An 18,705-nucleotide genomic window follows, 5' to 3' on the forward strand; every position below is an offset into this window, starting at 1 on the left:
GCCTACACCCAGCCTACACCTACCCTACACCTGGCCTACACCCAGCCTACACCTGGCCTACACCCAGCCTACACCTAGCCTACATCTGGCCTGCACCTAGCCTACATCTGGCCTGCACCTAGCCTACATCTGGCCTGCACCTAGCCTACATCTGGCCTGCACCTAGCCTACATCTGGCCTGCACCTAGCCTACATCTGGCCTGCACCTAGCCTACATCTGGCCTGCACCTAGCCTACATCTGGCCTGCACCTAGCCTACATCTGGCCTGCACCTAGCCTACATCTGGCCTGCACCTAGCCTACATCTGGCCTGCACCTAGCCTACATCTGGCCTGCACCTAGCCTACATCTGGCCTGCACCTAGCCTACATCTGGCCTGCACCTAGCCTACATCTGGCCTGCACCTAGCCTACATCTGGCCTGCACCTAGCCTACATCTGGCCTGCACCTAGCCTACATCTGGCCTGCACCTAGCCTACATCTGGCCTGCACCTAGCCTACATCTGGCCTGCACCTAGCCTACATCTGGCCTGCACCTAGCCTACATCTGGCCTGCACCTAGCCTACATCTGGCCTGCACCTAGCCTACATCTGGCCTGCACCTAGCCTACATCTGGCCTGCACCTAGCCTACATCTGGCCTGCACCTAGCCTACATCTGGCCTGCACCTAGCCTACATCTGGCCTGCACCTAGCCTACATCTGGCCTGCACCTAGCCTACATCTGGCCTGCACCTAGCCTACATCTGGCCTGCACCTAGCCTACATCTGGCCTGCACCTAGCCTACATCTGGCCTGCACCTAGCCTACATCTGGCCTGCACCTAGCCTACATCTGAACTACACCTAGCCTACACCTGGCCTACACCCAGCCTACACCTGGCCTACACCCAGCCTACACCTGGCCTACACCCAGCCTACACCTGGCCTACACCCAGCCTACACCTACCCTACACCTGGCCTACACCCAGCCTACACCTGGCCTACACCCAGCCTACACCTAGCCTACATCTGGCCTGCACCTAGCCTACATCTGGCCTGCACCTAGCCTACATCTGGCCTGCACCTAGCCTACATCTGGCCTGCACCTAGCCTACATCTGGCCTGCACCTAGCCTACATCTGGCCTGCACCTAGCCTACATCTGGCCTGCACCTAGCCTACATCTGGCCTGCACCTAGCCTACATCTGGCCTGCACCTAGCCTACATCTGGCCTGCACCTAGCCTACATCTGGCCTGCACCTAGCCTACATCTGGCCTGCACCTAGCCTACATCTGGCCTGCACCTAGCCTACATCTGGCCTGCACCTAGCCTACATCTGGCCTGCACCTAGCCTACATCTGGCCTGCACCTAGCCTACATCTGAACTACACCTAGCCTACACCTGGCCTACACCCAGCCTACACCTGGCCTACACCCAGCCTACACCTAGCCTACATCTGGCCTGCACCTAGCCTACATCTGGCCTGCACCTAGCCTACATCTGGCCTGCACCTAGCCTACATCTGAACTACACCTAGCCTACATCTGGCCTGCACCTAGCCTACATCTGGCCTGCACCTAGCCTACATCTGGCCTGCACCTAGCCTACATCTGGCCTGCACCTAGCCTACATCTGGCCTGCACCTAGCCTACATCTGGCCTGCACCTAGCCTACATCTGGCCTGCACCTAGCCTACATCTGGCCTGCACCTAGCCTACATCTGGCCTGCACCTAGCCTACATCTGGCCTGCACCTAGCCTACATCTGGCCTGCACCTAGCCTACATCTGGCCTGCACCTAGCCTACATCTGGCCTGCACCTAGCCTACATCTGGCCTGCACCTAGCCTACATCTGGCCTGCACCTAGCCTACATCTGGCCTGCACCTAGCCTACATCTGGCCTGCACCTAGCCTACATCTGAACTACACCTAGCCTACACCTGGCCTACACCCAGCCTACACCTAGCCTACATCTGGCCTGCACCTAGCCTACATCTGGCCTGCACCTAGCCTACATCTGGCCTGCACCTAGCCTACATCTGGCCTGCACCTAGCCTACATCTGGCCTGCACCTAGCCTACATCTGAACTACACCTAGCCTACACCTGGCCTACACCCAGCCTACACCTAGCCTACATCTGGCCTGCACCTAGCCTACATCTGGCCTGCACCTAGCCTACATCTGGCCTGCACCTAGCCTACATCTGGCCTGCACCTAGCCTACATCTGAACTACACCTAGCCTACACCTGGCCTACACCCAGCCTACACCTAGCCTACATCTGGCCTGCACCTAGCCTACATCTGGCCTGCACCTAGCCTACATCTGGCCTGCACCTAGCCTACATCTGGCCAGGACAACTTTGTTGGTGATCTCTTTACTACCAAACTCCCCAGGACGACTGTGTTCACATTTGTTTCCCTCTTGACAGTAAACTCTGGGATGATTTCGTCATTGAAAACGAGACGAACATGGCTCGGTGAAAGCTTCAGCGAGAGAGACACGCACACAGTGGTAGAGAGAACATGCGCATCAAAGCGTTGCACAAAATCGATCACCAGAATTAGACTCAAAAAATGGTGGGGCAGCTGCGCCAAAAAAGAGAAAAAAAATGAAACGCTACCTTTTGTCTGAGAAAGTAGCACATGAACTTCAAAGGGAGCAATCAACTTGAGAAAGATTTACAAATCTGCGTAGAAAATCGAGGAAACTTGAGAGTGTGTGCTGCTAGAAATAGCAAAAAGAAAACATTAAGAATTTTACAGTTAGACTGGAAGCAAGAGAGAGTGATCACCCAGTCAGTTGTGTCCAGCAATTACGCAAAATGATGAGATGACTTAAGAGAACGGAGTCATGGAATAGGTTTCAAATGACTATATATTTTCTTGTACCTGTAGAATATCTGGATGGAGCAGTTCCAAAGGATTTTAATTCTGCAAATGTAAAACATATACTCAGAAAAAAAAAAAAGAAATGGTTCTAGTTCCCAGTCTAGAAATAATCATCCTGTCGTCACCTTCATGTATGAATAGTTGACCAACTTACAGAAAACGTCATTCAAGATTCAAGTTACTTAAAGGATCGCTTCTAAACGCACCTCGACGTCGCTTTTTGGACGAAAATCGACCACGTCCGACAAATTGGCTCGGTTTCCATTATGATGTAATCAACATATGCAAGTGAATCATGTAATATGATCTGTCTACATTTTTCAGAAAGCATTTGATGAAGTCTAGCACCAAATATGTCTAACAAAAGTTAATTCACATGGAAGAGACGTGTACATGTACCTATGACATGGATCATCGGCTTCGTTAAAAGCGCATCGAAATTCGTAAACGATATGAAACTAGGAACCAAAAGAAAAAAGAAAACTTCAGAAACACTGAACGTTTACACCTGCGAACTGAGAACTGACGAAGGCGAACTGAAAGACTGGGTTCAAAAGAGTTGGCAAATGAATTCTGATATTCATAAATGCAAAGTGTAAAAAACGAAGCGGTAAACGAGAGTGTAAATTCTGTCGCCGTGCAAAAGGTAAATGAGAAAGAAAACGTGGAAGTGATAATCTCTGACGACTTAAAGCTAAGTAAGCACAGAAAAAAAAAAAAGAAAGAGAAAAAAAAAACAGCGAGAAAGACGAACAAAATTTTGGAATGCGCGGACAGGGCATTTCAATTTAAGTCCGAGAAACTAACCCACACTTTTTACACTCCACTGGCGTGTCTCCACCTTCAACGCCACCTTCAGGTTTTGGTCACCCTGGCTTGAAGAGAGATAGGTAGGATGAAGAGGGCAGAGCAACGAGTTACATAGATGATTTTCGGACAGGGAAACAAAAGTCCCATGCGAGCCACTTAAACAACCTGGATCTAGTTATCTAAAAAAAAAAAAAAAAGGGTTAAATGGTGGTACGATACAGGTATTACTATCAAAAACTTTGATAATTTCGATCTAACAAGCTTTATTCTTAAGATTAGCTTCGTCTGATTACACTCGCAGTTAAAGTTAAACTCACAGGCAAACTTTTTTTTTTCTTTTTTACTTCGAATGAGGCAGAGCGCCTCTGCTTGAACAGGCCAATGGAATGATTTACTATCTGGGGTAGATGAAAGCAACGCCTCAGATACTTCGCTTGAAGTCCACGACTGACATTATCTGCCCCTCTTTAGCTACGTGGAAACAATAAACGTAGATTTTCCTCAAGTTATCTTTTTCCCTTTGTCTACTCTTACAACACAATCTATTACGTACTTGATCTCTCCCAATACCACAAAAAGCATCGAAAAGATCCAGGGGTCTGGTGCTGTCTGCATTGCACTGTATGATCTCCAACTATCACTGACACTCACCAGAACAGTGAACGCCCTCACTATTAGACTCACCAGGTGAACACCACAGCGAACAGTGAACTCCCTCACTATTTGACACACCAGAAGTGAACTCCCTCACTGTTAGACTCTCCAGGTGAACACCACAGTGAACAGTGAATTCCCTCACTATTAGACACACCAGGTGAACACCACAGTGAACAGTGAACTCCCTCACTATTAGACACACCAGGTGAACACCACAGTGAACAGTGAACTCCCTCACTATTAGACTCACCAGGTGAACACCACAGTGAACAGTGAGCTCCCTCACTATTAGACACACCAGGTGAACACCCCATCGCAGTACACTCACCAGGTCAACCCGTTAGACTGTGAGGATACGCAACTCATGAATAAAAGTCACCAGGACATTTCCACAGCCTATGAGAGGATACAAGAACTCATGACCAAGACTCACCAAGAAAATGCCATCAGTCTGAGAAGAGGGGATAATGCAGCTCATGAGAGATACTCATTAGGATAATCCCGTGGGTCATAAATGAGGTACAACACATGAGAGACTCATTAGAATAACCACTCCCCTCCCCCACACACCCTTGGTCTGTGAGGGAGGGCACAGCTCATAAATGAGACTGAGAGACTCATTAGAATAACCACTCCCCCCCACCCCCTTTGGTCTGTGAGGGAGGGCACAGCTCATAAATGAGACTGAGAGACTCATTAGAATAACCACTCCCCTCCCCCACCCCCTTTGGTCTGTGAGGGAGGGCACGACTCATAAATGAGACTGAACAGGCCCAACCCGCCAGCCAGCCTGTGAGGGTAGAGGAGGGGCTACAATTCATGAGCGAGACTAAGAACAAAACATGGAAATCTTACGAGCTACGAAGGATACACAACTCATGAACTAGACTTACCTTCTGGCATGTCTGTGGTGAAGGCCACGACTCGTTCCCCACTTGGATTTACGTTGTCATTATGATCAATACCGCTGCACTCCACCTGCCCATCACTTTACCGCCACATGTGAGGGGGGGGGGGGTTCGATCACTTTAAAACCACTTGCAGAGGGTCGAATCCCTTAACTGACACGTATCGGGGTTCGGATCACTTTAACACCACCTGTAGAGGGTCGAATCCCTTCACTGACACGTATAAGGGTTCGGATCACTTTACCACCACATTTAGAGGGTCGGATCCCTTAACTGACACCTATATGGGCGTTCGGATCAACTTAAACCGTCTCCTATAAGGGTTCGGATCACTTCACAACGAACTTAATCACTTCACCTTTACTCGCTAATTTGGTCAATTTGCCGCCACTTCACTGATTCAGTTATCACGACCACCTCATTGCTACTGCTTCTGAGTCAGCCACTTCAGATCCCTTCAGTGTTATCGGGGTGTCCGATCCTTCTAATGTTGTTATCGGTCCGATCTTAAAACTGTCATCGTGGAATGGGCTCACACCATCGTCAATCATTCGTCTGATCACTAGAGCAGGTGGTCTGATCATTTCACTGTCCATATCGGTATGTCACTGCCATCGTCGACTTGATCACTTCGCTTTCACTGTCAACTGAATCTCACTGGTTATAACAACCTCACTGTAAGTGTGATCAATGGCTCACTTCTCTGATTATCACGACTCTTCATCGTTTCATTCACGACTGATCAGTCTTTGATAGTGATCAATATCTTTCATCGTTGCAGTTCTGATTAATCCGTCGCCATTATGGTTCAGATTAATTCACAGTGACCAGCTATGCTCACTTGCTTTGAGCGGGGAGATTAATCAGTTCACTAATCATCGGTTATGAATAATCATCTCTAATACCGTTCTGACCAATCATTCTGCCACGCCTCTGATCGGTTGACTGATTAATATAATCGATAATCTAATCACTATAGTTCTCATCAGTCAAACCGTCATTTTGATTATGATTAAGTTTCAGAGGTAAATGATTAATATACTCCGTGATTTGAGTGTCACTGAAACTCAATAACTTCACTGTCACTGACGAATTCACTGTCACTGATCCTGATGTCTGTCACTGTCACTCTTGCCCGGATCACTGTACAGCCGAGTCCTCATCTATGGACCACCATTCTGCCTTCTGTCATTTCACTGTCACTCACTGCTTCTCTCACCAGCTGCACTCTGAGATAGAAACAGTGATTGGTTAACTTTAAACTTAATATGACATTAGCATACATTAGTATTGTAGCACATACTGGAAATAACTAATGTAATATATATATATATATATATATATATATATATATATATATATATATATATATATATATATATATATATATATATATATATATATATTATTCCTACGAGTGCACGGGGAAAATGAAACACGATAAGTTCCTAAGTGCACTTTCGTGTAATAATCACATCATCAAGAAAGATACAAGAAAAATAACAGTCAGTTGACATACATTGAAGAGATGTAGCTAGAACGCCTGTGGTAAAGAAGTGATTGTCCAAGACAGACAAGAGTGTATCATAATCGTATTATGTGGACAAGGTGAATTGTTTACAAATTTTTTCAACAATAAAGTCATCCAATTTGTATAGACCTTCACTAACATTAAGGTTATAATTCTTTGTGTATTTGATAATAGAAGATTCAATGATATTTCTCGTGGTACTGGAGTTAGAGATAGTAACTCAGATGGCATTATTCCACTCAATACAATATTGACCATAGTTTTTAACGTGATTAAACAAAGCATTTGACTCTTGTCCTGTTCTTATAGTATATTTATGTTGCTTAAGTATAACAGAAAGATCCTTACCAGTCTGCCAACATAAAACTTATCAATTTCTACACGGCACTTTACAGATGCATCCATGAGAATTTTCTGACGAGTTCCTGATTAAGATATTCTTTATAGTATTATTGTTGCTGAAGGCAACATTTACATTGAAGGATTTAAGCAACATAGGAAATAAAGTAAAATCGTTAAAAGGGAGAACGAAAAGATCCTTGGTGTCAATGGAAGGTTTGGGCTCAACTCTATAAAATGATTTCTTTGCTAACTTAAGGGATTTGTCAATGAAAGATCTAGGGTACTTTATCTTAGATCCAATAGAATATATCTTCTCAAACTCATCATCAATAAGCTCTGGACTACAAATACGTAGTGCCCTAAGGAACATAGAGTGAAATGATAATTTGAGTGTCATGTTGAGATGAGTAATAATGGATATATGAGCATACATTGGTAGGAATTCTGTATACGCTAAACTCAAACTTGTTTCCTTGCCTTTGGATCATGCAATCTAAAATTAGTAACATACCATTATTTTCATTTTCTACAGTAAATTTGATGGAAGGTACTAAATTGTTAAGTAAGGGGACAAATGTTTGTAGATTTTCATTTGGTGGCCAAACACAAAAAACATCATCTACATAACCAAACCAAATTGCATTGGAAGGCAAGATATCCTTTAGCAACTTTGCTTCAAAAAATTTCATATAAAGATCATCTAGTACAGGTGAAAGAGGGTTACCCATTGCCATACCAAATTTTTGAGCATAATATTCTCCATTGAATTGAAATACACAGTCTCTTATACACAATTTTATCAGTTCAATGAAAACAGACCTTGAAACAGGTAAATGAATATCATCCAAAACATCAAATAAATATTCTAAAAGGTGATCAACTGGAACTTTTGTGAAAAGTGAAGAAACATCAAAGCTAACAAGTTTGAAATCAAAATCAACATTTATATTTTTAAGCTTGTTAACTAAATCTACATTGTTCACGATACTAGAATTTGATTTCTTACCCACTAAAGGGCTTAATAAGGAAACTAAACACTTTGACAATTTATATGTGATGGAGCCTACTGAACTCGCTGGAAAATTTTGTTTTGATAAGTCCCTACATATATGGTAATGAAGGGGACAAAGATGACAAACTTTTGATAAGAGAACCATTACCTTTCAACAACAACTTCAGTTCTTTATTGAAATGGGAATTTGCTTCTAGGGAATTCTTACCGAGTTTAGAATATGTTGTGTCATAATTTAGAATATCATTGATTTTAGATGAATAACTATTTTTGTCCATAATCACAACAGTTAGCCTTATCTGTTTAGTAATATGTATATCATAGTCTTTCATAAAGTGTTAATAGCTCTTATATATCTTTTAGGGCAATTAATTCCACTGGTTTTGACAAACTGGCATACATTAACCCCTTGCAGATATCAATTTCATCATTAGATAATTTACTGCACTTTTCTAAATTGCAAAAGGACTTTGTGACATCAACACAGCTGGCTTCTCTGTTAGAGCACACAAAACTTAATCCATAGCTTAAAATACACAAGGAATCCTTATCTAGTTGTTTATTGGACAACTTTATCACAAAAGAAGGGTTCGTCTTCTTAGTTGTCCCTGTTTTCAATAAGATGGTCCAACTTACAATTCAGTTTCATATGTAGCCTATTGCGTTCACTTCTTAATCTATTTCTTGTATCTCCCCTGATAATGTGATTATTATACGAAAGTGCACTTGGGAACTTATCATGTTTCATTTTCCTCGTGGACTCACAGGAATACACTTGATCACACGCAAAATTATGATCCTTTCCAATATATATATATATATATATATGTGTATGTGTGTGTGTGTGTGTGTGTGTGTGTGTGTGTGTGTGTGTGTGTGTGTGTGTGTGTGTGTGTGCCTTCACACATGGGAAAAAACACTCGCTCCAACGTCAATTTCCATCCACCTATATTCACAGATTCCACCACTCCCGGCAAACAACACCCGGACACAACATTTTCACACTGAAACAAACACCAAACACTCCTCGTCTCTCTCCCCCCCCGATCCTATATTCACCTCCATTCCACCACCAGTACACTCATTTTGAAACTTCATCCCCGAGACATGCACGCGCTACACTTACTCGTTTGTACTCTGGTCATCGCTCGTATCTTTCATCATGACAAATACATATTCATCATATTACAGGACCTCTCCTACCTACGATGCAACACGTAGACTTAGAACAATTGGTGATCTAATCCTTCAACAACCTTATATTTTCCCTACACTTGGGTATACATCACCACTACATCGCCAAGCTTGGCATAACCTATGTGGGACCAAGGCGATGGGTGTGGGTCAACTTACCCAGCGCTGGGGTTGGCAAGGTCCAATGGGCTATAGACCCACACATGAGACCAAGTATTAATGGTAGTGTTATGTCCTCTACTGTTCGAACGCATGTCACTGCAAAGTCAAAAGTCACTGTCTTTACTAAGACACACTGCACTGCCAACGTCACTTTACCGTACTCACTGTCGTAGTCACTGTTAGTATCAGCTTCACTATTAGGACTACCCCACTACTGGTGATAGCTACGTCACTGTCGAATATCAACGTCACTGTCGATACCAAAGTCACTGTCGGTACCAAAGTCACTGCCACCTAATGGTATAGACGACATCACTGTTGAGGTCTTCCCAACCGATGACGTTACTGCTTGCACACTGTGTGTGTGTGTGTGTGTGTGTGTGTCTGTGTCGACTCTTAACACCACAGCGACTGTAAACTCCTGTAAATGACATTTAACCACAGAGGAAAAATTGTGTTTACAGTTGCAGCCCTGGAAATGGGGTTGCCAGTGTGGTATATTCCTGTGTTATCTTTTTCTCCCAATTTTTTTTCCCTTTTTTTTTTCTTCCCTTTCTTTTTAGCAATACAAAATTCGGCAATCAGTGCACGTTTTCTATGGTTCAGAAAAAGAAGAATGGTAACAAGGTACAAAAAACAAACAAAAACAAGCAAAATTTGTCGACTTTTCGGCCAATTATCAAGTGTTTTATGTGTTTGGAGTGGGGGAGGAAGGGGGGAATTGCAGGGGAGGGGACATTGTGAGTGGGGGAGGTCGAGGTTGGTCACCAGCCTTGGAGCTAGTTGTACGTAACAACACACTCTCTCTCTCTCTCTCTCTCTCTCTCTCTCTCTCTCTCTCTCTCTCTCTCTCTCTCTCTCTCTCTCTCAATAGGGACCCCACCAGCCTGGGTAATTGGGAGGTTCGGTCAAGGCACCCACAGTGAACCAGCAACTTCAGTATCTTGTCTCGAGTTTTACTCCTTTTGGCTCATGTACGTGTCTATTTCTCTCTTACCTCATCCACCCGTGGGGCTGCTGGCACTCAGCCCACAGACATACAATCTCTTCATCCCACACATAGACATACAATCTATTCATCCCACACACAAACACAACACGTGGCTTCAAACGACTCGTTCTTTGCATCTTTAGATTATCCTACGGTTTGCGCTACGCGCTAGCCTGTCTTTTTGGCAAAAATATCGCAACCAAGTGCTCACTTTAAAATAGAGTAGACATAAAAAGGAGTTCAAGAAGGACATTTCTAACCGATAGTGTTTTCATTTCACTAAACCACCCCAAGGTCTTCCTTTTGATTACCTGGTTTTAAGTACATGTCGACATGGAAAGGTTGACCAGTCTACGAAGGTATGACGTATAATAGCAGTGAAATTCCCAGAAAAAACTTATAAAACAGTGTCAGTTTTACGAAAGACTGGCACACTGGAATGGGAAAGAAATCCATGATCGAGTGTTGTCTGGAATGCAAGACACAATCAGAACACACCCTGTGTTGGTAGTAGTGTTCGAAAGCCTTTATTTCATCGCGACAATGTTGCTGGAATGGGTCGACTCTATACTCACTTCCAATTCACCATCACCACCCTCCCTTCACCCGAAGCTCGACTAGGAATGGTTCTATCTTTACATGACTGGGTTTTATCCTCCATACCTCCCACACTCGAGGTTGAGAGAGGCTAGGATGGGGCCCCCTTTTTTTTTCACCTCCCCCTACCGTCTCTTACCCAAAAGCATCAGCCCTCTGGGGCTATTGCCAGTCTGTGTACATGTTAACAGCTTCGTCCAACCGGACATATGCCTCTCGTTGACCTGCTTTCTACACACACACACACACACACACACACCAGGCCCCCCTAAAACTCTTGCTAGTAGAGTCAGCCCAACCAATGCATATCCTCGACCACCCATCCCATTTATGGACAATATTCATGCTCAGTCTTCATGTCCCACTTTGACCCCAGGCGTCATCATACATACACATTAATCTGTTGATCTATGGGTAATATGGGTGCCTCCGTAGTCTCTGATTTGATTGTTACTCAGATGTGGGCAAAAAAAATGAAAAATAAAGGACAGGTTTTCCTGAAATTGGGGGTGGGGGAGTATTTTTGCCGTAATGAGAGAGAGAGAGAGAGAGAGAGAGAGAGAGAGAGAGAGAGAGAGAGAGAGAGAGAGAGAATGTAATCTACGGGGAGACAGGGTGTGTGTGTGTGTGTGTGTGTGTGTGTGTGTGTGTGGTGGGGGGAGGGGGCGTTGATGGCGACGGTCAACGCCTGCTGGGATTACACAGTTTTTGCTTTCGTAGTTCGAGCGTAACGCCTCTCGTCAGGTCTGTACCACAGCAGTGCTACAGCCTGTACCACAGCAGTGCCACAGCCTGTACCACAGCAGTGCCACAGCCTGTACCACAGCAGTGCCATAGCCTGTACCACAGCAGTGCCACAGCCTGTACCACAGCAGTGCCACAGCCTGTACCACAGCAGTGCCACAGCCTGTACCACAGCAGTACTCCTAGACATATCACTCTCCATTTATCAACGCCTTGCTCTGCACAACACCTCAGTACTTTTCGTTCTTGGATTCCTAACTCTATTCACCCTCCTCCCAACTCCACGCCCGCTTCTCGAGGGAAATCCATTCCAGCTGCTATTATAGCCTCGTGTTTCACTGCGGTACAAAAGAGTAGGTTTGTTGCCTCCTTCGCGAGGACCTGGCCGCATCTGATATTTTCATTTCAAACACACACACACACCCACACACACACACACACACCCAACAGTAACTTTTCTTCAATATTGGCTACGTAACTAACCTCCGTTTTCTCTCGTTCACATATTTCTACTTCAAAAAGTATGCTGAATGTGCTTAGACTTTTCGTTTCTTTTTTTTTTTCCATCCCGCTTGTTTGTTTGGTAATCTTGGAATCCTATCTTGTCTTCAGAAGACAACAGAAGCAAAATATTTACTCTATATATATACCTCACCTTTGTATTAATGTTGTCAGAGTTCTTTATCATTATCATTTATTAATATTTACATTATCCTTGGAAAGGTTAAGGGAGTATCAAACTCTTCAAATAATGGTTCGTATTGTACGTTATCAACCTTAGTCTACAATTTCTTATACTGACTTCTGTTTACATGGCTGGTTAGGGTAAGGGAGTGGCTCGTGTTAATAAGGGAAACAACCAGTGTCTCACGAAAGCTTAATACAAACGATCGTGGCTCGCAAGTAGGGTTAGAAGGCACAAAATACCCTTGTACTGATGATAAGCTTTTAAAAGTTACTTGTTAAATTCTTCCCATTATTGCTTTCGTCTTTTGAGGGAGATCTGAAAAAAATGAACATTTCCACGTTCATTAATTTCTGAAAGTTCCTTAACAGCGAACGGATAACATCATATTGCAATATTCCAGGGAGCTCTCATGTATGGAGACGTCTTGATCATGGGTGGAGGGAGTAACGAGTGGAGGGAAGTGCGGGTGTTTTGCTGAGTAAGGCGGATGGGAAAGGAGAGAGAGCCAGGGAAAGGGAGTATTTCCTACTGATGATGTTCAATGCACTCTATCTTTGACCAAGAGCTGCTGGCTGGCTGTAAAGGCTGATGATGTTCGTGCACGAGTTCTCCCGTCTCTTTAAGAACAGGTGAAAATTATCTTGAGTGAGTTTTCATCATCATTAACTTCTTTTTTGTCATGATTATTTCATAGTTTCCTGTGTTTGTTTGTCAAGTGTCGTCTGGTTAGATTTCCTAAGTGCTGCTGGACTATTTTGCTGCTCAGGAGCCAACCTCTCTCTCTCTCATGTACATTTAATCTCCTGGATGATGAAGTGGTGGCTATCCCCAGTTCCCATCAAGACATAGTTATTCGCACATCACACTGGCTACTCACGAGTGGGCTGGATTCACGAACAGCTTCTTTTTGCGTAAAATAATCACGAGACTGATTTTGACGTTGTACTGTTGATCCCCTTAAATACGCCCTCACTGGTGACACTGGTGAATGTTCTCATAACGAACTAACGGCGTTCCTGGTTGGTCGGTATGGGACGTGTGGAGGTTGGAGCTAGTTAATGAGGTTTGTGTGTAAATGACTTCTTTATCTTTCCCCTACGTTGCTGCTTCTGGTGTATCCCTAGTGAACCTATATCTGTCGCGGTCGTTGGCGTTCCCATCACAGGGCTTTCCCAGCTTAAGCAGACCTTAAAGGTTCTTTAGATGAGAGTCCTCATCCCTCCCACTTTCCAGTGGTCAGGGCATTCCATGACTGCACTCAGTCACCGTCAGATATCAATAGGCTTTTTGTGATATATATAGAAAAAGGTGCCGTCTTCACCACTGTTGTGAACCTCAAGGAAGGGAGTCTGTTCTTAACACTAGTTCTCTATATAAGATATTGCTCAATACACCTCCATGGCAGTGAGTACGTGTTCCAAGTTCCTCACACGTATGTCAACAAAGACATCGTCTACTTTGCGGTTGTGAATATTGGGATGAATTTAACACTTTGAAGACTTTAGCTTTCAGTGTGACGGACGTAAACGTTTGCAAAGAGAACTCCTAAGCTTAAGGTGATTCCATTGCAATGCCTTCAATTTGGCAGGAGAGAAGGCCATCTGGGTCTCGGAAAGGAGCTTCACTGTTTCCAGACACGGAGCATCATCCTCAAAAATGGATATAGAGAGTGTTTGGGTGCCTTTATTTTCGTTGTAATTGCATGTATTGTCCAGGATTATGTTAACTATAGTTTCGACTGTGACATAAGCGAAAAGGTTGCTGAACTCGTAAACACTCTCAAGATCCAGAGAAATTTATGGAGATGCTGAAGGTTAAGGAACATACAGGGATGTTGGCTTCCCTCGATATCGAAAACCTATTCTTTACATCAATGTTCCAGCGGAAACCGCAGTCAACATTACCCTAGACACTTCAACACTCAAACCCTTCCCATGATACGTCCTTGTGGAGGTGTGGCTTGCATATAACACTGAAGACCCTTCGTTAACAAGGCCCAGAAGGATTCCTCTACAGCCACATTCTGAAAAGGAGTAGCGGTGTCATCTCCCTCAGGAGTTCTCTTTGTAAGCACTCACTGTAGCCTAGACTGTGGCTATGTGTATGATACATTTGTCGACGTGAGGGAGCAGAGTTCCTCACTTCTAAAGCTCACACACACACACACACACACACACACACAACACACACACACACACACACACACACACACAAGCTCAGGGCTGGAATTGGAATTACCTCTCCAGAGGCTCACATCAATGGTGAAGAAGGCACGTTTTCCCCGCTCCAGTTTACAGGTAGCGTACTGATGTTAGCCGGTGCCTGGCTACGCCAAGTGAATGGCCCCCCTGACTGCTGCAAAGTGAATGGTATAAAAGATCCTTCCTCAGATGAGCTATTAGGAACTGCTCATGCCGGAGAGCTTTACACCAGGAGCATCAGGGCCTATAAAAGATGCTGGTTAACTACGAATATACTACAAACAAGGATTTAGAAGCGAAGATAAACGAGTGCTTACACGCATCCCTCAACATTTCCAGCTCCATCACTTATGATAACGTTACAGTAACCCTGTACTGCCACAACCAAGGGTTCCCAACCTACAGACCTGTGACTGAGTGTGAACTTCGATTCGTGTCAATAATGAGGGTCATATAAAGCCGATAGTCTCCAATAACAACAGAATCATTAACCTGATTATGTTAAACAGTATGACCCACGACTCTAGCGTACTTATGAGAGAACCGATGTGATCTATGAATATTCGAAGAAGAATGAATATTGCAAGCTTCAACACACGGATTACATGGGCGTCACCACTCCCTCACTCCACTAGGAGACTAGCGATGCACCAAAAAGGTCGCTTCTAAGAGCATTTGGTTTAGCAGCAGTCAAGCAATCTAACCAGAGACGACCTTACAAGCAACGAAAAGACTCAATTATAGCAAAAGGAAGTTCATGGTCACAGAAGCTCCCTTGATACGAGATCTCTTTTTTTTTCCACTGCTAATAAGCTGCGGGTGAAGCCATACGTTACGCTTAGCCTTTACGACCAGACAGAAATGGTGGCAATGATGGAAAGAGCTGAGCTAAGGCGTACCTCGCGCCCAATAGGGGGATGCTCCTGCCTGGCTTACTACTTTCCCGTCCGCCCAACTGGCAAAACATCCCTTCCCTTCACAAGTCATCCGACCACCTCGGTGTGAAGACACCTTCAGACATCGAAGTGGATCAGATGCTGGCATTATCATATCTCAGGGCGGGACACAAGTTCAGAAGTATTGCACTATGATGTCACCTGTTCATTGTGGTGAACATATGAGATCAAGACGGGAGAGGTGATGTTCAGTCGCCCACGAGAGATTACTACAAGCATAAGACGTATTGGAGCAAGCAACAAGGAAGGTGATTAATGTAGCATATATTTCAACCCTTAACCATTACGGGCCCGAGTGGGGTCGGAGACCAGAACACTGCATCCTCCGCACAACCATCCCAAGTGTTCATCCTCCCCAAGAGACTGATCAAGAAATGGGCACTGATTTTAAGGTGTGTGTGTGTGTGTGTGTGTGTGTGTGTAGGAGAAAGACATGATACATGTATAGAAGGTTAAGGGACGGAGCAACAGGAGTGTAAAACTTTCGTAACACACGAATATCAATCACACGCACACACATTATATATATATATATATATATATATATATATATATATATATATTCAGCGTCACCTCTGGCTGCTCCACTCAACTTTTATAATCCTTTCAATCGGCACCGTGCCAGACATCTGACTCCTCCCTCCCACCGTCCCTCGCCAGGGAAGAACCTTTTAGCCTTGCACCTCTCAAGCGTAAAACCTTACCCTCCTTCCTGGTGGGGATAGAACACGTCCTTCGCATGTAGAGACCCTTACCTTTGTCCCTGGCAGCCTCCACATTCATAATTCACGGTGTTCCACTACAGAATGGTGGAGCTGCCGCCGCAAAGATTTATTTTACCGTCATACCGCCTCTCTTCTCCCCCCCCCACACACACACACACACACACACACACACACACCTACCATGATCGACCCTCTCAATCACTTCCCTGGTCCGTTCATCAGCATCTATCATGATCATTATCTCATGGTTCATCCCTGCAGCTTTTAACATGCCGTTTTCTTCTACTGCTTTCTTTAACCTCCTCCCATTTCACCCTCAGAAGGTTCAGACTTGTTAATGTCTTGGGCCATCCCGGGACAACTGCTGTCTGGGGCCATCCCTGGACAACTGCTGTGTGGGACTATCCCTGGACAACTGCTGTGTGGGACTATCCCTAAACGCTGCTGTCTGGGAGCATCCCTGGACAACTGCTGTTTTGGGCCATCCCATCGTTGCATCTTCAGCCAATCCACACAATCCCAACTCACACTTCTTAGACATTCACTCCCACAAGTCTGTGTATCGCCCGCTGCTCTGTCCTGACACTCACTCCTCAGCCATGGCTCTCTGTGCACGTCAACATTCCACCAGCCTGTTTCTCCCCGCCTTCCCTCACCTCACCTCCACCTGTTGCTCCCACAACAGCAGTTGCCATAAATCTTCCCCCCCCCCACACCCCACCCACGTTCCACTGACCGCATAACAATCTCCCTGCAAGTCTTTCTCAATCCTTGCCTACGTATCTCGTCATGTCTCTCTCGACTATCGCCCATTCTCGTCATTCCTTTTTGATTTCTTCTTAGAAAAGGAGAGGGTCAACAAACCATTGAGTTTGACTTGGACTTGCAAGAGTCGAGTGAAAACTTATCTCCACTGTGTTTCAGGTCCGTTAGGCAAGTGTCAGGTCAAATGCCAGTGGTGTCTAGAGTGAAGGTGACCTTTGATCTAACCTGTAAAGGTCAAATAAAAGGCAGGTATAGGCTCAAACGTGATGAAATGAAACTGTTTTTGGCATGAACCCACGATGGTCAGGTCAAACGCATCGCTGGGCTTTGATCTAAACCCATAAAGGTCAAGGTATATGGCCGTAATATCGAGGGTGTAGTGAAGGTGACGGTGTAGTGAAGATGATGGATAGTGTTAAGTGTCGACAGATATCTTACTCTTCGTTTGTAAATGTCAACGATTCTAATCTCTCTTACTATGTTATCTATGCCTTGTTGTTGACCTCCGCCTCGCCAGGGGTCACGTCGCGTCCCTTGACCTCCTCCAATACCCCTTTGTTCACTGTTGTGAACACCTATTCGTTCACTCTCTAAAAAGACAATCTTGTATTCTAAAGAACATCCAATTCTATAACGTCCCATTTCACGCTAAAAAAAAAAAAAAAAAAGACATAGATTTTGATGTTATTGAAGATGAAAGGCGATTACGTCGAGATCAGATATCTTCATTTATTTCGAACACTCGTCTCTTGAATCTACTTTCACGTCACGAAAGATTTTAATCTCGTAACCCCACAAATTACTGGGCAAGCGGAGCTGGAAGAGCTCAGAGGAGCTTTAGTATTCATAAGCTGTACGATGCCCCACCGCAAGTTATAAGTCTCGCGAGACTTGGAAGACTAGGGAGGGTTTTTCATAAGACCTCCCCCCCGCGCTTCATAACATTATACCCAGGCACTCACCCACCCGTGTAAGAGGAGGCCCCGAGCCCTCCTCCAGCACCAGCATCACCAGGAGTGTCATGCAGGGTGTTCTGGTGGGTGATAACATGTGGGTCACGGAGGAACAACTTGTGGCTCAGTGAACAACAACTTGTTGTGTAAACAGGAGGATGACAACTTGTGGATCAGAGAGGGTCAACAACTTGTGGATCAGAGAGGGGCAATAACTTGTGGATCAGAGAGAAGGTCAACTTGTGGATCAGAGAGAAGGTCAACTTGTGGATCAAAGAGAAGGTCAACTTGTGGATCAGAGAGAAGGTCAACTTGTGGATCAGAGAGAAGGTCAACTTGTGGATCAGAGAGGGGCAACAACTTGTGGATCAGAGAGGGGCAACAACTTGTGGATCAGAGAACAACAACTTATTGTGTAGACAGGATGACAACTTGTGGATCAGAAAGGGGCAACAACTTGTGGATCAGAGAGGGGCAACAACTTGTGCATCAGAGAGGGGCAACAACTTGTGGATCAGAGAGGGGCAACAACTTGTGCATCAGAGAGGGGCAACAACTTGTGGATCAGAGAGGGGCAACAACTTGTGCATCAGAGA

At 44.8% G+C, this 18,705-nt stretch overlaps 1 protein-coding gene across 2 annotated transcripts in view; it reads right to left on the bottom strand.

Moving 5' to 3' along the window:
• LOC139746460 (uncharacterized) overlaps positions 1 to 18,705 on the bottom strand; it is a 370,524-nt gene that overhangs the window by 343,102 nt on the left and 8,717 nt on the right. For both annotated transcript variants that reach the window (XM_071657717.1, XM_071657716.1), the window contains exon 2: positions 5,234 to 6,477. In XM_071657717.1, the coding sequence (XP_071513818.1) occupies positions 5,234 to 5,243 (10 nt within the window). In that variant the 5' untranslated portion in view covers positions 5,244 to 6,477. The remainder of the gene's footprint in view (positions 1 to 5,233; positions 6,478 to 18,705) is intronic.

The sequence above is a fragment of the Panulirus ornatus genome, chromosome 65 (assembly GCF_036320965.1).
Source record: "Panulirus ornatus isolate Po-2019 chromosome 65, ASM3632096v1, whole genome shotgun sequence".
NCBI classification, from domain to species: domain Eukaryota; kingdom Metazoa; phylum Arthropoda; class Malacostraca; order Decapoda; family Palinuridae; genus Panulirus; species Panulirus ornatus.